The sequence below is a fragment of the Loxodonta africana genome, chromosome 3, assembly GCF_030014295.1.
Source record: "Loxodonta africana isolate mLoxAfr1 chromosome 3, mLoxAfr1.hap2, whole genome shotgun sequence".
In the NCBI taxonomy this organism is placed as follows: domain Eukaryota; kingdom Metazoa; phylum Chordata; class Mammalia; order Proboscidea; family Elephantidae; genus Loxodonta; species Loxodonta africana.
The window spans coordinates 63,693,030-63,716,919 of NC_087344.1; the positions used below are offsets into that span (position 1 = coordinate 63,693,030).

Consider the following 23,890-nt stretch of genomic DNA (forward strand, 5'->3'; position numbering starts at 1 on the left):
CGTTCTCTTGGCCCATGGGCAACATAAATTAAAGAAGACAAAAATTCTCACCTGGACCAATAAGCATCGTGATACACAGAGAAAAGATTGAGGTTGCCAAGGATTTCATTCTACTTGGATCCACAATCCCCATGCATGGAAGCAGCAGTCAGGAAATCAAAAGACGTATTGCATTGGGCAAATCTGCTGCAAGAGATCTCTTTAAAGTGTTAAAAAGCAAAGTGTTACCTTGAGGACCAAGGTGCGCCTGACCCAAACCATGGTGTTTTCAGTCACCTCATATGCATGGGAAAGCTGGACAATAAAGTAAGGAAGACTGAAGAAGAATTGACACCTTTGAATTTTGGTGTTGGCAAAGAATATTGAGTATATCATGGACTGCCAAAAGAATGAACAAATCTGTCTTGGAAGAAGTACAACCAGAATGCTCCATAGAAGCACGGATGGCGGGACTATGTCTCACTTACTTTGGACATGTTGTCAGGAAGGACCAGTCCCTGGAGAGGGACATCATGCTTGGTAAAGTAGAGGGTCAGTGAAAAAGAGGAATACCCTCAACTCTTGAGAAATTGACACAGTGGCTGCAACAATGAGCTCAAACCTAGCAACAACTGTGAAGGTGGCACAGGACCAGGCAGTGTTTTGTTTTGGAACCAGCTCGACTGCACCTAACAACATGATAATTATTGCTTGCATTCATTGAGAGCTTTTTATGTGCCAGGTACATTGCATAGCGTTTTACTTAAGTTCATGTCTTTAAATCCTTACAGTTACCCTGTACTGGTAAATATTGTTATGCCCATTTTATAAATTAAGAAACTGAGACTGAGAGATGAAGTATTTGCCTAGTGTTAACACCTAGTGTTGATAGAGCTGGAATTAAAATTTCAGTCTGACCCCAAAGTTCATGCTCTTAAGCAGTGTGCTGTATTTGTTTCTATGATGATAATGATGATAGCTACAATACCTACTGAGTGCTAGGCAATGAATTTGCCACCTTTTGTATAATAGCTTATGTATCCCCATCTTACGGTAGTGGAAAGTGATACAGTAGTGAAAATTAGCCACTTTTAGGCTAATAAATATAAGTGCCTGGGGTCCAAGATGTTGGACATCCCTAAGTTGAAGAATTCTTTCAATGTATTTTTCCTTTTACCTTCTTTCCTATTTTAATGGTCAACATCATAATGTATTTCTGATAACTGCCGGTATTAACAATTTGAATATTACCCGAGTTCACTTTTTTTTTTTTTAACTGATTACCTTATCATTGTCATTTTTCCGTTGTTACCTTTTCTGTATATATATCCAAAGCAGGTGGCAGATGATGGGATTAAAAAAAGAATGGCTAAGGGAAAGTCCAGACACTAGAAATCTATCTTTCTGGAATTTCAGTTTGGAGAACAAAGATTTAAAACTACACTTATTTTTTTTTTGTAGCTGTCTTTTCTTAAAGAAATGTTGGAGCTCTGGCACTTGAAAACTTGGTGAATGAAGTAAGACAGGATTTAACCTCACTGAGCCTTAGTTTTCTTATCTGAAAATTGAGTAAATAAATAAGACATCCCTCACAACACATTGCTAGTTGTTGGTGACAATTAGATGAAATAACCAATATCATACTGCTTAATACAGCGCTCAGAATTGTTCGTTCACCTTTTACCTTCAGGTGTTAGTGAAATAGAGACTTTTTTCCACTTTGATGACAGACTTAGGGCTTGTAATATTGTGATTCAGATTCAGGCAGAGCATAGCAGGTTTTCTTAGAACATTACCAATGGCTAGTCCATGTAATTGTACTGTGTTATTCTGCTCAGAAAAGTCATTTAGAAGAAATTCTGACTTCATACTTCTAGGATTGAAAACTATAATCCAGAGTATATGGCTAAACACTTTAAAAAGTTAATATGTAGCTTTTCTGCATTTTAAAAATTCAGTGTACACAGGTGTATCCGTATATAGAAATTCATCAAGCTGTATTCTTAAAGTATATGTACTTGACTGTATGTAAATTAGCTATATCTTGATTAAAAAAGAAAAATCATTTATAAGCTAGACCTTCAGTAGTTACATGTGATCAGCTGATATTTCAGTGTATTATGCCCGGCATATAGGACTGCTCCCACTTACAGTTGTGTTCCACTTGGGTTAAAATTTTGTATTCCCCAAGATCATATGGTAGTTATTACTGTTTAGCAGAAAGAGAAGTATAATAGCTTCCAAATTTTTGTTTCATGTGTACTGTTTAAACTTAGTAAGCACATTTTCAGAAATATTTCTTTTGTTCTTAGAAAAGATGTATTTAGTCCGAAAATATCATTCCTAATGTTATTAATTTCCTGTGCCTATGTCTCATTTTGCTTTCGGCTCGCCAGCCACAGGTAGGAAATAAAATTTTACAGAGAGCAAATAGGAAAATGCGTATCTTTGAATGGACTTTTCTCATAGTTCACTGTGCATAACCACCTACAGTTTGTATGTGTGTGATTAAGTTTATAAATTTGTCTTTGGTAGATTTGAATGGACTCTTCCTCTGCAGCTCTGAGTCTGGCTCACCAAGCTCAATGTCAGGGAAAGGGGTGTGGATTTTTTGGGCTGTGCCTCTCAGCTAGAATGTGGTTGGCAGTCTCCTCCCCTTCCTGCACTTCAGCTTTACACAGTATGCACTCTGGAATGACAGGCATTCCTGTGTGAAGAGAGCCGGCGTGAAGACATATTTGTAAGAACCACAGTGCACAGGCCAGGATACAGGGAAACAGACACTCCAGCAGGTTAGCTGACCTCGTGCCATTTCCTCATGTCCGGCAGCAACACCGAGAGGGGTTCATGTGTCCCCTCCTTATGTGGATTTATTTTTTAAGAGAAGTTTGCTTTTGTCCAGAACAGTTTGTTGTCGTGAGAGATACATCAGACAATATAATCATGGGGCAAGCTGACGTCTCCAGACCGGTAAATCCAGATGCAGTTGGTGAGTAATAGAAGGCAAAGAAACTGGGAAAGTCTTGACAGAGGCAGGGCAGATTTACAAGTGAAGCTGAGTATTACATCGGAATTTGAATGTAAAGATTGTGATGTTTACAACTTTGGGATGTTTGTAACTCTGTGAAGAATGAGTGAAAACTTTTACGTTGTTCTTCACTCGGTTATATTAATTTCGTACTCATGGTTTTGTTTTACTTGATCCTTCAGGAGTTTTTTAATATTAAATTGCTAGGAAACCATCTGTTAATTTCTTGCGCTTGCAGGATAAGTGCTGTAGGAACTCTTATATAGAATTCAGTGATATTTTATAAGTATTTTGCAGGACTTGGGCAATTGATAGATACGTGATGTAGAGCTAGAACTGTTGACTTTTATAAACAGAACCATTTTTAAGAATTAACCTCATCTTTTAGACTCAGTTAAACGTTTTACAAGTAAGTCTCAGGCTTTTTCCATTGTGTTGATGTTTCCGTTTCTCTTAAGGCAGCATTTTGGTATAAACATTTCTGAAGTCAGTGCTTTACATTTGAAGTGTTAATATCTCTCTCAGGGATGGCTAGAGACAAAGACGATAATTGTGAATATAGCTCAGAGTTTCAAAACGGAGAGACGTTTGTCATTGCAAGTTCATTTTCTCAACCTTGTGGGGTTTTATATAAGATAAATAACTTAAATTGGGAAAATAATTTTAACTGGATGTTTGTTAAAAGGTTGCTAAACATAAGCAAGGTAAGAGAAAGCCTGGGAATCATTTCTTGACATTATACTATTAAACAAAGATTTACACCTCTTTTTGATTTATGAAGCAGGAGAAAACATGTTCAGTCCTTGACTGCTTTTGGTTCAGAAATAAAAATATAGGTGGCTTTAAGAAAATTATAAAAATGTGGGAACACAGGTAATACTCCCAAATGTCTCATAATTCTATGCTACTTAGTTTCTAAAGGTAGTCTTCTCACTTGAGAACTTCCCTGAAGACATACCTATAGAAGTATTTTCATGTTTTACTTAAACTGAGGTACATGGATCACAGGAGAGAAAAAGTTTTTATGACTGAAGTTAGGACTTGACTCATTATACTTTGATCACCTGGGTCTTTATAATTTAGTAACCCAAACTTTAAAAAAAATGAAACATTAATAGGAAAAGGTATAGAGAAAAATATGAAGACCACTAGTGGGCCACTACCCAATTTAAGAAATGAAATGAAAAACATAGTGATAAAACTCAACCCCCCCACCCCGTGTTTTTACCCTTCACTCCCAGAGGTAATCACTTTCCTGAATTTGGTTAATAACGCACTTTTGGACTACTAAACTCATCTGTTCTTTGTTAACAACTATAAGGACCCAAGTCCTTTATTTATGCAAGTAATTTATTTATGACCCAGAAATGAAAATATTTTGCAAAGTAGTGAATTGTTAAGCAGGTACAGTTTAGTGGTAGGTGACAGTATTTATGAAGAGTGCCTATCTAACATCCGTATATTGTAACAAAAATTTCAGATATTTTAAAAAGTGAGATAATAAAGTATCAATTGTGCTGCCTACCAGTAGCCCTAATAAAAGAGCTATGAGGGAGAAATAGAAATCACTCAGGTACCTAAGGTTTTTATATTTTCTCTGGATTTAATGTTTGTGTTTTATTTCCTATTACTGAGATAGTTGATTGGTGGCTGTCAGGTATTTTAATGGACAGACTTGATTATTATATTATTTATAAATTCAGGATGCATTCTGTTTGAGCACAGCAGGACCAGATCATGAAGGCTTGATGCTGGACAACTTTGAGGACTATACCATTGCTTTAAACGCTTTTACCAAAACATAACAATTTCTTAATGAAATTTAAAAAGCATTTCTGTGGGCAGCGGTTTGAAAAGCCTTACCAGATTCTTTGGAAGAATAAATATACAAAGCGAATTAAAACCTAAATCATTTGTTTGCAGTTCTAGGCCTATAACAACAGTTTTGAACTTTAAAATTGATGGTACTAGTTTTGTCTAGTCAAGTGAGGCAAAACAAATAAATGAATATATTGAATTGGTTTCTTATTATTTGTAAGGCACTCTAAATGTTATAGAAAACCCTGTAAAGGTATAATTCATATCTGTATCCCCAAGAAGTTTACTTTCTAGTTGAGAATATGAATTAAAAATATAAAAAGAAAAAAAAAATTCACAATTTTGCTTAAGATGAGATATAGTCTTTATTTTTAAAACTAGTTGTCTCTCTTGGCTTGTAATGGAAGTCCAGTGCTATTTATTTTCTGAAAGAATCTGCTCTCAAATAAATAACCCTTGCATGAGGATTCATACGCAAATTTATCAGCTGTTATTTGAGCTTCCAACCATTGGTTTACCATACCTCTAACAACTGGCACACTAATCAAGTGTTTGAATGCAGAGTGGGAACTTTTGCTCTGGTGTCTATTCAAGGAAATAAGCAGTTATCCTCATCAGTCCATATAAAAAGTTATCCTTAAGTGAAATATGTCCATAGGAGAAGACTGTAGATTTACCCAGATAAAATTTTCATATAATACTTTGTAGCTCTTGATCAAAATAAAAACTGTTTCTATGTTCAGTACAGTCCTTTACTATGGATCATATTAAAACAACCCAACTAATTATAACATATCCTTAAATTAGGCGCAAGACCAAGGAATTTTAATAAGCTCTACTCAACCACAGGAGCCCTGGTGGCTCAGTGCTTAAGAGCCTGGCTGAGAACCAAAAGGTTAGCAGTTTGAATCCACCAGCTGCTCCTTGGAAACCCTATGGGGCGGTTCTTCTCTGTCCTATAGGATCGCTATGAGTCAGAATCAACTCTACGGCAACGGGTTTTTTAATGGGTTTTACCCATTAAACGGAAACCCTGGTGGCGTAGTGGTTAAGGGCTATGGCTGCTAACCAAAAGGTCGGCAGTTCAAATCCGCCAGGCGCTCCTTGGAAACTCTATGGGGCAGTTCTACTCTGTCCTATAGGGTCGCTATGAGTCGGAATCGACTCGATGGCAGTGGGTTTGTTTTTTTTTTTTTTTTTTTTGGTTTACCCATTAAACAGGTGAAACAGCAATGAGTTTTGGTTTTTTACCCAACTATAGAGCTTTGAACTCTCCTTTTTCCTGCCCTTCGATTCCCCTTCTCTGGAGCCCTGGTGGCATAGTGGCTAAGAGCGTTTTGCTAACCAAAAGGTCAGCAATTCGAATTCATCAGCCACTCCTCTGAAACCCTATGGAGCAGTTCTACTCTTTTCTGTAGGGGCGCTGTGAGTTCGCATCAACTCAACGGCAACAAGTTTGGAGTCCTGATGGCATAGTGGTTAAGCACTCACCTACTAACCAAAAGACTGGCAGTTCAAACCCACCAGCTGCTCTGTGGGAGAAAGATATGGAGGTCTGCTTCCAAAAAGATTACAGCCTTGGAAACCGTATGGGGCAGTTGTCCTCTGTCCTACAGGGTCACTGTGAGCTGGAATTGACTCAACAGCACACAACAACATTCCCCCTCTCTAACTTTTTTTTTCCTCTTCTCTTTTTTGTTGCTTCATTTATCTTTCTTTTACTAAAAAAAAAAAAATTTTTTTTTTTTTTTTTTAGTAGGTAGCCCGTATTTCCCACTTTTCTTTTACATAGGGACATTTTGCTTTAAAAGATACTATATTATGGTATTATTTCCTCTCTTCTATATTCCTTTCTATCATCATTTTGTTCTGAAATTTGTAGTTATGGATTCTCACCCTCATGATGTTAGCAGTAGTTTGGGAGAAAGTTATTTAGAAATATATCATAATTAGGACACCCTTTAAACTCCGTACTGAAGTCACTGTTGAGGTTCACCCTTCAGCCAAAGATTAGGCAGGCCCATAAAACAAAATGAGACCAAATGGGCACAGCAGCTCAGGGACAGGACAAGAAGGCAGGAGGGGACAGGAAAGCTGGTAATGGGGAACCCAAGGTCGAGAAGGGGAGAGTGTTGACATGTTGTGAAGTTGGCAGCCAATGTCACAAAACAGTATGTGTATTAATTGTTTAATGAGAAACTAATTTGCTCTGTAAACCTTCATCTAAAGTACAATTAAAAAAAAAAATGTAATTCAAAGGCAAAATCAGTATTCGTTGCTGGATGAATAAAATTTAATATAGCTAAATAAAAATATGCTAGTGAATAATAGACGGATTAGTTAAAAATAATAAGGCAGTTTATAGGACTTTGGGGGAAGACAGTAGTATTTGGTCATCAAAATTATCAGACATTTCTCATACATACCTGAGTCTAACAATAAATGCTTTTCTCTGAGAAAGAAAGAACAGGCATGCTTTTCCCCATGAAATTCAGGATTCAGGAGGATTTACCAATGCAGAGTCTATGATGGACCCCTGAAAGGATTTCCTGTTATCAAATGCTGAATAACAACCAAAAATTGTTGGCCACTTTTTCTGCTCCAGTGAATTTTTCCAAATAGCCTATTGTCAGAACCACATATCCCCTCTTCTACTTACAGGTAAATTTCAGAAAGTTCGTTTTCTTTTCCTGAGGGAATATCTTATATTCTGGCCCCTCACCGCATTAAAACAAAAAACAAAAAAAAACTTCAACTTGTAATTTTTATGAAAAAAAGTATTCACAGCAGGTTGCCAGGAATAAGGCAGCATCATCACTCCTTTTGATGCAGTTTTGGTCAGAAAACTATAATCTTCTAGAGTTGGATTCTCAGACTTAAGTGTACCTGCAAGTGGAAAGAGAGACCTGCCAGCTCCCTGTCTTCTCAAGTGCTTTCCCCAGTTGTAATTCCCGAGGGCTAGAGCTGTGCAATATATAGAAGGGAAGTTACTGGCCTTCTCTAGACAAAGCCTGCTTTTGCTTTGTTTTTTAGAAGCAGGTTTTGCTTTCTGTAGTTTTATTGTAGTTTTCTGAAACAGTTCTTTAAAAAAAAATCCTCTTTTAGAAGACAAGTATGAGTAAGTACAGTAGCATAAGAAAAAAAGTACCGTAAACTGGTGTTCTCCATTTAAAGTTCTAATACTGTTACAGTGCTGTTTAAAGTAAGGTCTGTTTCTAGCTAGGTGGGCATAAAATATAATTAAGCAGAGAGAACCATTATATTGTGAATGGTATTTTAGAAGTATAAGAAGTATTTGGTACTTTTGAGACTTTAGTGTGTCTCCTTTGGAGCAAAACTATAGATTTTTAAATTTTGGATAAATAATGACTATATAAAATTTTTATGGGTAAAATAGGAGAACTTTGTACACTTTAAACCTAAATATCTTTAAAAACATGATATGGTGTAAGACATAGAGGTAGAACTCAGACCCAATAATTTTGTCACTTGTTACCAAGCCTGGTAAAGGGGAAAGGGTATCGATGGATAGGTTGAAAATTAAGTGTTCTGTGGACTCAGGATGCCTGTACCTTACCTTGATTTCTAACGTGGATGATTAATAATTGGTTGTAAATCTGATTCTAGAATGAACACTATCTTTGACCTAGAGTGTATTGTTTAGTCCTGTTTTATCCATTACCCCCAGCAAGTTATGTAGGTGTGATGTACTTAGAGTGAACAGTTAATGAATATTTACAAAATTTTTTGAAGATGAAAAGTGTGAAGTATTTTTTTAATAACATGCATTTGTACATTTGTTTAAAAATCACCCATGAAATTCATGTGAAATGACTAATTTGAGCCAGAAATTTGATTTAAAAGTTGAGCAGGAAAAATCTAATGGTTGAAGAAAGATTTACTAGAATTCTGCCTGATAAATGATATAAAAGCCAGCCTATGAAATGTGAGGTGCTACAACTCAAAGGAGGGAATAAATAGTTTAAATGCCAGGGCATGGTTTCAAGGTACTGCTCGTCAGGAAACAACCAAACTATAATTTGGTTAGTTATCTTCCTTTCCTAGCCTCCACCCCCTCCAAAAAACATCAAGATTTCCAACCAGTGATATGCTTTCCTAGTGGCCTGCAGCTGCATGACCAAAGGAAAAAAGTGTTTTCTTTGGAACACGTAATTATAAAACTATAACCAGCATCCTGCACCATGTTTTCTGACAAAGAGAAACAAGGAAGGAGACTACCTTGTGCTAGCTTTCATAATAGAAAACAGAATGGGTTCGTGAGGCCATTTTAAATGCCATAGCTAGTTTAAGCAGAAACAATGGGATATCGAAATATGACTCCAAGCCTGTATTTCTTCTGTTAAATTGGAAATGGAAGGAGACTGGTCATAAAATCGGAGATTTTGAGAACAAATGGTTGATGTACAAATTTGCTGATAAACATCTTCAGGCTCACCTTTCTCAGTCCTTTATGAGTATGTATAGAACAAATTTGAGGCATAATTATTTCATTTTTTAAAAAAAGCATGGTTTCTAGATACTCAAGTATATTTTTTAATTGTATCATTTCTACCACTGTTTTCTGAGAGATATAATGAAATCTTCTTCCTGTCAGGCAAAAATTCGTAATAAGAAGCTTGAACTAGTGTGCCAGTTTTAATGGATCTTAAGAATGCTATGGAGTCCCTGGGCGGTACAAATGGTTAACACACACAGCTGCTACTCAAAAAGTTGGGGGTTCAAATCCACTCAGAGGCACCTTGGAAGAAAGGCATGATGCGCTACTTCCAAAAAATCAGCCATTGAAAGCCCTATAAAGAGCACAGTTCTACTCTGACACACATGGGTTCTCCATGGCTTAGTCAACTGGTTACTAGTTAAGAATGTTATGGATGGAGGACATCTATATCAATTGACACAACATAGTTCATAAAGATAATGTTCTGCACCCTACTTTGACGAGTAGCATTTGGGATCTTAAAATCTTGCAGGCGGCTCATCTATTGGTCTCTTCCTGTCCGGAGCAAAGGAGATTGAAGAAAACCAAAAACTCAAGGGAGCAATTAGTCCAAAGGACTGATGGATCACATGAACTACAGCTTACACAATCCCAGGACCAGAAGAACTAGGTGATGTCCGGCTACCACTACCGACTGCTCTGACTGGGATCGCAACAGAGGGTCCCGGACACAGTGAGAGAAAAATGTAGAACAAAAAATTGCATTCACAAAAAAGATCAGACTTACTGGTCTGACAGAGACTGGAGGAACCCCTGCAACTGTGGTCCTAAGACACCCTTCTGACCTGGAACTGAAGCCATTCCCAGAGACCACCTTTCAGCCAAACAATAAACAAGCCCATAATATAAACAACAGTAACACCAAAAGGAATAGGCTCCTTAGAACAATCAATTATACAAGATTAAAAGGGCAACATTCGCCCAAAAGCAAAGATGAGAGGGCAGGAAGGGATAGAAAATCCAGATGAAAGAAAGCATGGAACCCAGGGCAGAAATGGGGAGAGTGCTGACATGTTGTGGGGAATGCACCCAATGTCATGGAACACTTTATGTATAAACTATCAAATGGGAAACTGATTTGCTCTGTGAACTTTCACCTAAAGTACAATAAAATAAAGCATTACAGAGTCAAGTTTTTAAAAAAGAATGTTATGGACATTAGTGTTTTCAGTCAATTGTAGTCAATCACTGCTATCAAGGATTTGAGCATACTTTAAAACCCTTCATTCTACAGCTAAAAAGCTTGCATCTAGTGGATTTAAATCATTATTAAATTTGGTCTCTAATTCCTTTAGCTCAAGATTACACTCATGGCAAACTAGGAAAATATACTTAAAAGAACATTTAAAATCTGAATTATCGTGAATGTAGGATTAGAAAGTATAGTTCGGGTAATCCACTTTAACATTTGTCACTAGTCCAGAAACCAGAGTAATCCGATATCCTTGAATAGTTTAATTTGCTTAATACTTCAGGCTGTGATTTTCTTTTATTTCATTGTTGAGACTATACACAGCAGAACATTCACCAATTCAGCAGTTGCTGCATGTACAGTTCAGTGACATTGCTTACATTCTTCAAGTCGTAAAACCATTCTTGCCCTCCTTTTCCCAGTTGTTCCTCCGCCATTAACATAAACTCACCACCCCTCAAGTTTCCTATCTAACCTTTCGAGTTGCTGATGTCAATTTAATTCCATATAGATAGTTCATAAAAGAGCACAATGCTCAAGGCAGACATTCTTTACTAATTGAGCTAAACTGTTGTTGGTTTGAAGAAGACTTCAGGGGATAGTCTTAGTTTAAGATTTAAAGATTATCTCTGGGCGGTAACTTCAGGGGTTCATCCAGCCCCCGTGGCTCTAGAAAGTCTAGAGTCCATGAGAATTTGAAGTTGTTTTTTGTATTTTCCCCCCTTTGATCAAGATTCTTCTATAGAACCTTTGTTCAAAATGTTAATTAGTGGTAGCTGGGCACCCTGTAGAGCCCTGGTAGTGCAGTGGATAAGAGCTCAAGCTGCTGAGCAAAAGGTTGACAGTTCAGGTCCACCAGCTGCTACGTGGAAACCCCATGGTGCAGGCCAGTTGTATGCTATAGGGTTGCTATAAGTCGGGATCAACTCAGCAGCAACAGGGTACGGGCACCCCACTGAGTTGCTATGAGTCAAAACTGACTCAATGGCAGTGGGTTTGGTTTTTTGGGGGCACCATCTAGTTCTTCTGATCTCCTGGCAGAGGAGGCAGTTGTTCACGGAGGCAGCTAGCCACACATTCCATTTTCTTCTCCTCTTCCTCCTGATTTGCCTTCCTCTGTTGCTCCAGGTGAATACAGACCAGTTGTAGTTTGGAAGGCCACTTGCAGGCTTTTTATGATCCCGGGCACTACACAATGAACTAGAAGATAGAACAAAGAAACACTAAACATAATATTAAGCCAATTAACTGGGATATCCTGGGAAACCATGGCCCTAAACCTCCAAACCAAGAAACCAAATCCCATGAGGTGTTTGGTTGTACATAAACAGCCTCAGCAGCTGCTTTCTTTTTTTTTTTGATAAAAATATGTGTTATACATTTGTTAAGCTACAGTTTCATGTGGGAAATAATTTCTTTTTGTCACAGTGGTTAAGTGCTTAGCTGCTAACCAAAAGGTTGGCAGTTCGAACCCACCAGCTGCTCTATAGGAGAAAGCTGTGGCAGTCTGCTTCACTTCCGTAAAGATTTATAGCCTTGGAAACCCTATGGGGCAATTCTACTCTGTCCTGTGCGGTCACTATGAGTTGGAATCCACTCAGTGGGAGTGGGTTTTGGTTTTAGCGTTTAGGAAGAATTGTTTTTCTTTTGTGCATTTACGTATATACTGGACTTGATTTATTGACCATCGTGGTTTGAAAGCTGCCACTTGCCATTGTAAAAAGTAGTTAATTTGACTGTTTTCCAATTATAAAAGCTATGAAGTTTTGTTGTAAAAAGAAAAATGCAAAAAATGTAGAAAACTAGAAAGAAAAATAAATCTGCCATAATCCTACCACTACAAGATACTTAAATTTTGACTTACTGTCTTTCATTCTTCTTTTTGACATATTTTAGCATAGTTTAGAGAATGTGATATATATAGTTTTTGCTTTTTTAATAATTTTTATTGTGCTTTAAGTAAAAGTTTACAAATCAAGACAGTCTCTCACATATAAACTTACATACACCTTACTACATACTCCCACTTACTTTCCCCCTAGTGAGCCAGCCCGCTCCCTCCTTCCAGTCTCTCCTTTCGTGACCATTTTGCCAGTTTCTAAACCCCCTCTGCCCTCCCATCTCCCCACTAGACAGGAGCTTCCAACATAGTCTCAAGTGTCCACCTGATACAAGTAGCTCACTCTTCATCAGCATCTCTCTCCAACCCATTGTCCAGTCCCTTCCATGTCTGATGAGTTGCCTTCTGGAAAGGTTCCTGTCCTGGGCCAACAGAAGGTTTGGGGACCATGACCGCCAGAATTCTTATAGTCTCAGTCAAACCATTAAGTCTGGTCTTTTTATGAGAATTTGGGGTCTGCATCCCACTGTTCTCCTGCTCCCTCAGGGGTTCTCTGTTGTGTTCCCTGTCAGGGCAGTCATCAGTTGTGGCCAGGCACCATCTAGTTCTGGTCTCAGGATGATGAAAGTCTCTAGTTCATGTGGCTCTTTCCTTCTCTTGGGCTCATTATTACAGTGTGACCTTGGTGTTCTTCATTCTCCTTTGATCCAGATGGGTTGAGACCAATTGATGCATCTTAGATGGCCGCTTGTTAGCATTTAAGACCCCAGACGCCACACTTCAAAGTGGGATGCAGAATGTTTTCTTAATAGAATTTATTTTGGCAATTGACTTAGATGTGATATATATAGTTTTTATATAAATTTATGTTCTATTTTTTAACCTAGCATTATGGTATAACCATTTTGACACAAATACTCTAAAAACTTAGTTTTTTCCTTGAAACTTAGTTTTAATAGTTGTATAATATTGTATTATATAAAATTTTCATTTTATTTATTCATATCCCTAATTGACACTATCAAAAATAACATCTTTGGGCAGCTTCTAAAGCTGAGTTTTCTAAAATTTTGTGTAATTATCATGAGAACTTAGGTTTTTATTAAAGAAAAATAGTCTCATATAGTTTATATGAAGTTGGAATTTAAAAAAATTTTTTTAGTAAGTGCATGGGCCTGGCCACTATTCTAGTTATAAATAATACCTAGTTAGATAATAAAATAATTATATCCAAAAGGATTTGATAATGGGAGAGCAGTTCCTGTTTCATAGACTCCTCAAGATTGGATTTAGGCAGACGTTGAGTAGGTCTTCCTAATGAATTTTAATTAACACTAGTCCTCTACTTTCAGTTCCTACACATTCCCTTCTTAAAGATACATTGAGAATTAAGAAGGGAAAGTAAGAGAATACTCCCTTGATTTAGGATTTATTTCTTGTAGCAGACACCTGAACAAAGAGTGGGTAGGAAGAACTTGATCAGCATTATTTTAATCAGTTATGGGTGTTGCTCTTGAATGGCTAAAAGTTGAGTTCCCAGAGCACTCCCTGGCTAGTCTCCACCAAAGTGCCTGAGAGTATGACTTTGGAGTCCTGTCTGTCTCTCCCACATAACCTTATCAACAGCAAGAAGATTCTGTCTGAACTTGTACTGAGATCTAAAGAAGTATGGTGTATAGCAGCCTGTGAAGAAAGAATGCAAATACAAGCTATGATTTATGAATAAAAACGAAAAACCTGATATAAAAATAATATACAGTAATGATCTAAATCCCCCACGTCTGTCAGTTTGTTGTACTATGGAGGCTTGTGTGTTGCTGTGATGCTGGGAGCTATGCCACCGGTATTCAGGTACCAGCAGGGTCACCCATGGAGGACAGGTTTCAGCTGAGCTTCCAGACTAAGAGACTAGGAAGAAAGTCTCAGCAGTCTACTTTTGAAAAGCGTTAGCCAGTGAAAACCTTATGAATAGCAGTGGAACATTGTCTGATATACTGCTAGAAGATGAGCCCCCCAGGTTGGAAGGCACTCAAAAGATGACCGGGATAGAGCTGCCTCCTCAAAGTAGAGTCAACTTTAATGGCATGGATGCAGTAAAGGTTTCAGGACCTTCATTTGCTGCTGTGGCACGACTCAAAATGAGAAGAAACAGCTGAAAACATCCATTAGTAATTGGAACCTGGAATGTACGAAGTCTGAATCTAGGAAAATTGGAAATCGTCAAAAATGAAATGGAACGGATAAACATCCATATCCTAGGCATTAGTGAGCTGAAATGGACTGGTTTTGGCCATTTTGAATTGGACAATCATAAATAGTCTGCTATGCTGGGAATGACAACTTGAAGAGGAATGGTGTTACATTCATCGTCAAAAAGAACGTTTCAAGATCTATCCTGAAGTACAATGCTGTCAGTGATAGGGTAATATCCATACGCCTACAAGGAAGACCAGTTAATACAACTAATATTCAAATTTACTCACCAACCACTAGGGCCAAAGATGAAGAAATAGAAGTTTTTTTCAGCAGTCTGAAATCAATCAAACGTGCAATCCAGATGCATTGATAATTACTGGTGATTGGAATGCGAAAATTGGAAATGAAGAAGGATTAGTAGTTGGAAAATATGGCCTTGGTGATAGAAACAATGCCGGAGATCGAATGATAGAATTTTCCAAGACCAACGACTTCTTCACTGCAAATACCTTCTTTCATCAACATAAACAGCGACTATACACATGGATGTCTCCAGATGGAACGCACAGAAATCAAATTGAGTACATCTGTGGAAAGAGACAATGGAAAAGCTCAATGTCATCAGTCAGAACAAGGCCAGGGACCAACTGTGGAACAGACCATCAATTGCTCATATGCAAGTTCAAGCTTCAACTGAAGAAAATCAGAGCAAGTCCACAAGAGCCAAAATATGACCTTGAGTACATCCCACCTGAATTTAGAGACCATCTCAAGAATAGATTTGATGCATTGAACACGAGTAACCGAAGACCAGACGAGTTGTGGAATGACATTAAGGACATCATACGTGAAGAAAGCAAGAGGTTATTGAAAAGACAGGAAAGAAAGAAGAGCCCAAGATGGATGTCAGAGGAGACTCTGAAACTTGCTTTCAAACGTCAAGCAGCTAAAGCAAAAGGAAGAAATCATGAAGTAAAAGAACTGAACAGAAGATTTCAAAGGGCGTCTCAAGAAGACACAGTAAAGCATTATAATGACATGTGCAAAGAGCCGGAGATGGAAAACCAAACAGGAAGAACATGCTCTGCGTTTCTCAAGCTGAAAGAACTGAAGGAAAAATTCAAGCTTTGAGTTGCAATAGTGAAGGATTCTGTGGGGAAAATATTAAATGACGCAGGAAGCATCGAAAGAAGATGGAAGGAATACACAGAGTCATTATACCAAAAAGAATTAGTCGATGTTCAACCATTTCAAGAGGTAGCATATGATCAGGAACCGATGGTACTGAAGGAAGAAGTCCAAGCTGCCCTGAGGGTATTGGTAAAAAACAAGGCTCCGGGAATTGATGGGATATCAATTGAGATGTTTCAACAAACAGATGCAGCACTGGAGGTGCTCACTCGTCTATGCCAAGAAATATGGAAGACAGCTTCCTGAGCAACTGACTGGAAGAGATCCATATTTATGCCTGTTCCCAAGAAAGGTGATCCAACCAAATGTGGAAATTATGGAACAATATTAATATCACACACAAGGAAAATTTTGCTGAAGATCGTTCAAAAATGGCTGCAGCAGTGTGTCCACAGGCAACTGCCAGAAATTCAGGCTGGTTTCAGAAGAGGACATGGAACCAGGGATATCATTGCTGATGTCAGATGGATCCTGGCTGAAAGCAGAGAATACCAGAAGAATGTTTACCTGTGTTCTATTGACTATGCAAAGGCATTCGACTGTGTGGATCATAACAAATTATGGATAACATTGCAAAGAATGGGAATTCCAGAACACTTAATTGTACTCATGATGAACCTTTACATAGATCAAGAGGCAGTTGTTTGGACAGAACAAGGGGATACTGATTGGTTTAAAGTCAGGAAAGTTGTGCATCAGGATTGTATTCTTTAACCATACCTATTCAGTCTGTATGATGGCCAAATAATATGAGAAACTGGTCTATATGAAGAATAACAGGGCATCAGGATTGGAGGAAGACTCATTAACAACCTGCGTTATGCAGATGACACAGCCTTGCTTGCCGAAAGTGAAAGGGGCTTGAAGCACTTACTGATGAAGATCAAAGACTATAGCCTTCAGTATGGATTGCACCTCAACATAAAGAAAACAGAAATCCTCACAACTGGACCAATGAGCAACATCATGGTAAACGGAGAAAAGATTGAAGTTGTCAAGGATTTCATTTTACTTGGATCCACAATCAACAGCATTGGAAGCATCAGTCCAGAAATCAAAAGTCGCGTTGCATTGGGTAAATCTGCTGCGAAGGACCCCTTTAAAGTGTTGAAGAGCAAAGACGTCACCTTGAAGACCAAGGTGTGCCTGACCCAAGCTATGGCATTTTCAATCGCATCATATGCATGGGAAAGCTGGTCAGTGAATAAAGACCGAAGAAGAATTGCTGCCTTTGAATTGTGGTGTTGGCAAAGAATATTGAATATACCAGGAACTGCCAAAAGAACGAACAAATCTGTCTTAGAAGAAGTACAACCAGAATTCTCCTTAGAAGCAAGGATGATGAGACTGCATCTTACATACTTTGGACATGTTGTCAGGAGGGATCAGTCCCTGGAGAACAACATTATGCTTGGGAAAGTATAGGGTCAGCGGAAAAGAGGCAGACCCTCAACAAGGTGGACTGACACAGTGGCTGCAACAATGGGCTCAAGCGTAACAACGATTATAAGGATGACGTAGGACTAGGCAGCGTTTCATCCTGTTGTGCACAGGGTTGCTCTGAGTCAGAACCAACTGCACGGCACCTAACAACATTGTAAATGGTACTGTATTTTAAAATTTCCATTTCCTATTGTTCACTGCTAGTATTCAACAAGCTAGTATTCAGCTGTGACCTGTGAAACAATACTGCAAGATGGGCAACTAGCTTTGCAGTAAATACTAGTTACTAGACCCTGGGAAACAGACCCTAGAGGAAGGGAAGGAGTACCAGCAAATTGTTAATGAGTCTACCTGCAATCCTGACGCCTCGTTCTTCTTCATGTAGTCCAGCTTCTGAGATTATTTGCTCAGCATACAGATTGAGTAGGTGTGGTGAAAGGATACAACCCTGACACACACCTTTCCTGACTTTAACCGTGCAGTTATCCCCTTGTTCTCTTTGAACGACTGCCTCCTGATGCATGTACAGATTTCTCATGAGCACAATTACGTGTTCCAGAATTCCCATTCTCCGCAGTGTTATCCATAATTTGTTATGATCCACACAGTTGAATTCCTTAGAATAGTCAGTAGAACACAGGTTAAACATCTTTCTGGTATTTTCTGAATCGAGCTTAAATTCCTGGCAGTTGCCTATAGATATACTGCTGTAGCCGCTTTTGAATGATCTTCAGCAAAATTTTGCTTGCATATGATATTAATATCGTTCAATAATTTCTGCCTTTGGTTGGATCACCTTTCTTGGAAATAGGCATAAATACTGATCTCTTCCAGTCGGTTGGCCAGGTAGCTGTCTTCCAGATTTCTTGGTATAGACGAGTGAGCGCTTCCAGTGCTGCACCTATTTGCTGGAACATCTCAATTGCTATTCTGTTAATTCCCGGGTCCTTGTTTTTCACCAGTGCCTTCAGTGCATCTTGGACTTCTTCCTTCATTAGTATTGGTTTCTGATCGTCTGTTACCTCCTGAAATGGCTGAACATCGACCAGTTCTTTTTGGTATAGCGATTCTGTGTATTCCTTCCATCTTCTTTTGATGCTTACTGCGTTAATATTTTCCTCATAGAATTCTTCAGTATTGCAACTCAAAGCTCAAATTTTTTCTTAAATTCTTTCAGCTTGAAATGCTGAGCGTGTTCTTCCCTTTTGGCTTTCTATTTCCAGGTGTTTGCACATGTCCTCATAATACTTTGTCTTGTTGAGCCCCCCTTCGAAATCTTCTGTTCAGCTCTTTTACTTCATCATTTTGAGAATTTAAATGAGCTAAAATTCCAGAGGGGAAAGAGACTTTCTTGGGGCTGAGAAGAGTAAAAACTACCAGGCTCTCAGATACCTGGGTGAGGAGGATCCAGAGGAGCACTGAGTCTTACTGTTACTGTAGTTCACTCCTGACCCAGCTCAATTCCTGGTTAGATTGAAGTAATTATCGTCTCACTCTTTCTGCTTAACAAAGAAAAGAGAGAACACTTGGTATAGGAAGATATTTGGAACCTCTATGGTTCTTTTTTAAACAATGTCTGATACCCTAGTAAGATAAATATACTTGCAAAGAAACAGGAAAATATGACCAGTAATCAAGAAGGAAAAAAAAGTTAAAAGCAGACCCAAAGGTGATTTTTAAAAAAAAAAAAATGGTATTATCAAAGACCTTAAAATAATTATGATTAATATTAATATATTTTGAAGAAAATAGAGGAAAAGATGGACAAATATGAAAGAAAAATGGGAATTTTTAACAGAATTGGTGTCTGCAAAGACTCATGGACATTCCGGAACTGAGAAATGTATTATCTGGACATTAAGAACTCATTGGGTAGGTTTAACAGAAGACTGGACAGAGCAGAAAATAGAATTAGTGAACTCTACAGGCGAATAGGAAGTATGCAAACTGAAACACATAAAGAAAAGCAGTACTGAAATTAAAACAAAACAAAAACACCTCCCAACCTGGAATACTATACTCAGTGAAGATACCCTTCAAAAATTAAGATGAAATAAGCTGTCCTGGATGGAAGCACAAAATTACAGGAAGAAATTAAGAGTGTCTGAAAGGGCAAATATGTAGGAAATGTAAAAGAATATGTTATGTTAAAATAATAAGAATAATAATGTTTTCTGCATTTAATGTTACATGTGTACAGAAGTAAAATATACAACTACAATAGCACAAAAGGCAGGTAGGAGGTAGCTTAAATGGTTACAAGTTTCTTGCCTTGTTGGGAAGCAGTAAAATTACTAATTTAAGGTAAATTGTGGTCAAGTATGCGCAAAACAAATGAGACAAATTGAAAACATAGCAAGATGGTAGACTTAAACCCAATTATATCTGTAAAAATATGAAATGTATATGGATTAAACACTCCAATTAAAGGTCAATGATTGTCTATTGAATTGTACATGTAGAAATTGTTGCGATGGCATATGTTTTGTTATGTATATTTTCACCACAATAAAAATTTTTTTTAAGTCAGTGATTGTCAAACTGAATAGAAAAATAACATCAGGGCAAAAGTGTTGCTAGAATGACAGGAAATTTTATAATGTTTAAAAGGGTCAATTCAACTGAAAGATATAATAACCTTAAATTAACTTCAAAGTATTTAAAGCAAAAATTAAGAGAGCTTAAAGAAGAGACACAAACCCACTCCACTTTGATCCTTGGAGGAAACATACCTCTCAGTAATTGATAGAAAAAAAAAAAAAAGCCTACAACAAATGACAAAGAATATTAGTGATTTGTACCACATGAATAATCAACTTGACCTGCTTAGCATGTATAAAACACTACACCCAGCAACTGCAAAATGCACTTTCTCTTCAAGTGCGCATAGAACATGTTGTTATTTTGTTAGTTGCCAACGAGCCGATTCTGACTCTTGGCAACCCCATGTGTGGGGAGAGTAGAACTGCTCCATAGGGTTTTCAAGGTTATGACCTTTTGAAGCAGATGGCAGGCCTTTGGCTCGTAGTTGAGAGCTTAACTGCGCCATCCAGGGACTCTGCACATGGAAGATAAAATACTATAAATCTGGAAACAAAAACAGAAACTATGTTGTTGTTTATTTTTTATTTGAACTGTATCTGAGACTAGGAAACACAGGGAAGACCCTCACAGTTCCTTCCTGGGAATACCTTGCTGAATAGAAAACACTAGAATGATACCATAATTTTCTAGTTTATTCTTGTTCAACACAGAAGTAGTTTACAGCCAGAAATGGTCTGCCTCTGTCTCTTTTAACATGCATGAAATTTCCAGATGATAATCTGTGACTGGGTATAACAAACTTGGCTGATCATAAGAATTACTGGGAAATTTTAGATTCTTAGACCTCACCCCTTGGAGAGTCTTTATTTTGAAAAGGCAGCTGGCCTGATTCTGAGTGTTATACAGATTTGGAAGTTACTGAAATAAGGTTCTGTTGCCTAAGAGATGCATATATGCATGCATGGGCATATGTTATGGAGGGAAGTGGAGAAGAGAATATGAATGAATGAATTTGGGGTGATAACCGGGGCAGGGCTGGGTGGAGCTGAATCACACTACATGAGGCAAGAGGCGTATCCATTTCTAAAAGTTTTGTAAACATGAAAATGAAGAACATTTCCATGGAGCAACAAAGAAAAAAACTTCTTTTTGTTTCTTATATTCAGCGACTAGAGTTTTCTACATAAAGAGGAGGGCTGTTCTAAGCAATAGATGTGGCTGTGGACACATTAATTAATATCATGAGCTGTTGACATTTTCTGTGTATGCTACACTTTTAAAACATCTGTTTTGAGTTCATATGCTGGCAGGTGTAAATATGTTTGAAAGAATATGATATTGTTGTTTTGAATCTGAAAGAGAAAGGTGACACATACATAAGAAATACTATTCAAGTTTATAATGAAGATTTAAAAGGGGGCAAACTACTAGATGGTGCCCGGCCACAACCACTGACTGCCCTGACAGGGAGCACAACAGAGCACCTCTGAGGCAGCAGGAGAGCAGTGGGATGCAGACCCCAAATTCTCATAAAAAGACCAGACTTAATGGTCTGACTGAGACTAGAAGGATCCCGGCGGTCATGGTCCCCAAACCTTCTGTTGGCCCAGGACAGGAACCATTCCCGAAGACAACTCATCAGACATGGATTGGACTGGACAATGGGTTGGAGAGAGATGCTGATGAGGAGTGAGCTACTTGTACCAGGTGGACAGTTGAAACTATGTTGGAAGCTCCTGTCTAGCGGGGAGATGGGAGGATAGAAGAGGGTTAGAAACTGGCTAAACGGTCACGAAAGGAGAGACTAGAAGGAGGGAGCGGGCTGGCTCATTAGGGGGCGAGTAAGTGGGAGTATATAGTAAGGTGTATATAAGTTTATATGTGAGAGACTGACTTGAATTGTAAACTTTCACTTAAAGCACAATAAAAATTATTAAAAAAAAAAAAAGGGGGGGTGAACTAATTCCAACTCTAGAATTGATCAGATATCCCAGAAGATACGTGAAGATGGACTGGATCGAATATATTTCATTTGAGGACTTTAAAGACAGGAACTTACATGTGAATATGTTACCTTCTCAATTTTTAAAGCTTATTGGTCATTTTTCTTTGCAAAAGTATCACACAGCACTAGTAATGTTGTCTTTCATATTGTTAGTCTATATTTTTTTAATTTGGATATTCCATAATACTTTTAACCAAACAGGCATTTTTCTGTGTTTCTTTTGGAACTGAGTGAAATTCACCCAGTGGTAAGTTAGCTGAGATTTAAAGTTTCAGTCCTTCCTTGCCTCTACAAGTATGACTGCTATTTGAGAATGAACAGCTTGTGTTATACAGCTCAATTTCTGAGATTGCCTATGTCTTGGATTAACATATGTTAAATATTATAGTATGAATGTTCAGAAATGTCATCAGTTCTTAATGACATTTCATAATCAGGAGAATACTGTCTTATAGCACCAACTCTTAAAGCAATGCTGTGTTCACCCTAGTACTGTTCTTAGGACCGGTCCCAGGGTACCATTGAGGGAAATTGTTATGACAGCCGTTCTTCTGATGTCTCTGGCAAGTAAACATTTTTAATATGGTCCAATGTTATAATCAGATTCTAGAGCATTTCATTTAAAGAAACAAAATAGTTGAGACCCAGGAAGGGAATGCCTTCAAGGAAGTGATACAATTAGGATGAAAAGGATCACCTCAGTGTGGTGTACTTTAGTAATCAGGATACTATTTTGACTAAGTCTTCTGGGCACAGCAAACGAATACATCAGCAGTCATTGCTGCAGTCACCCTGATAATTACAATTGTGTAGATCTATAATCAGACTTGCCTAGACTCCTATCTAAAAAAAAGATTGAATTTGGTAACTTTCTCAAAAATATCAGTGCTTGTCAATTGTGTATTTTCTCTTAGGAAAAATACCTACAGTATTAAAGAAAAGAGAGATGTTTAGTGCATGTATTGTGCCCCTTTTACTTGTCCAAAAAAGTGCTGTTTGCTTTAGATGTGAAAATTTTTACAGTAAATATGTTAACTTACCACATACTGTAACATAGTATGTGTTTCTTGATATATTTCTATAAAATAGAGGTGTCACTTTAATTCCTGGACTGTCATTCCACATGACTCTTTTTTTCTTCCCCTCTAGACTTCTTCAGAAAACCCTGGGACAGTAGGTGGAGTGCAAAATTGTATTGTGTTGCCTTCCTGCTTTTTTTGTTGCCTTCCTGACTTTTTTTTTTTTTTTAATTCTTGGCCCAGCCTTGGCTGCTGCTTTCTCCATCATTAAAGCTAACTAATTAGTCCTGCATGTGTGGTCATAATGAGGGGCTGGTGGCCTTTCATTCCAATCCTGCAAATTTATCGTGTCAGCTGTGTTTTTTTTTTGGTCACACCTATAAAATCAGGATTATCTCTGATGCAATACTGAGATTGGCAAACTTTGGAATCTCACCTCTACAGTCATGCACGCCACATAAGGTCCATTCAGGTGACATCCCAACACATATACATCTGAGGTCCCTTAAAGGTTCTTTCTTAAGGGAAAAAGCTCTGCTTTTGCTTGTTATTACCCCAATGCTTTTAAAGACCCCAAACCCCCAGAGTGAATGAGCAGTGGATCTCCAGGGCGCATCCCAACCCCCCTCCTCCTCCTCCTCTCTTTCCTCCTCCTGGCTTAATTCACCCCCCAGTAGCTGTGCAGCCTTTCACTCCTGATGCAGGGCAGCAACTGCCAGGGCTCCTCCACTCCTGCCTCAGGCGCTGGTGGGGACGCAGTGGTGACTGCACATAATTAGGGAGCCGGCAGCACCAAAGGGCTTCGGCATCCAGGACCACCCCAGCCAGCCGTGCTCCCAGCACCTGCATACCCATCCCCCCACCTCCTTCACCCACTGCCCCCCCAAGCCCCCAGCCACTTCTCCATATGCCCACTGCAAAGTCCCCACCTGGCTGCTAGCGCAGCCCCTTCAAGGCCCACCCACACTAACTGATACAATGGATACAGCTTTTGGGCTTTGTCCAGAGGGTCCCATAAGATTTCATATAATAGGCTTTACCGGGATTTAACTATGGGTTATACAGGGACTGCCTGTATATATATGGTGTTGCAGCAAAGTCCAAATTGCGTAATGT

The 23,890-nt window shown here is 38.3% G+C and overlaps 1 protein-coding gene across 11 annotated transcripts in view; it reads left to right on the forward strand.

Annotated features, from left to right (window-relative positions):
• PHACTR4 (phosphatase and actin regulator 4) overlaps positions 1-23,890 on the forward strand; it is a 142,433-nt gene that overhangs the window by 84,274 nt on the left and 34,269 nt on the right. The window contains exons 1-2 of one of the 11 annotated variants that reach the window (XM_064281575.1): positions 2,515-2,771; positions 2,882-2,968. The exons of 8 other annotated variants lie outside the window; for them this stretch is intronic. In XM_064281575.1, the coding sequence (XP_064137645.1) occupies positions 2,923-2,968 (46 nt within the window). In that variant the 5' untranslated portion in view covers positions 2,515-2,771; positions 2,882-2,922. Of the gene's footprint in view, positions 1-2,514; positions 2,772-2,881; positions 2,969-22,911; positions 22,933-23,890 lie in introns of those variants that run through there. 2 more of the 11 variants (XM_064281576.1, XM_023554427.2) reach the window with 2 other exon arrangements.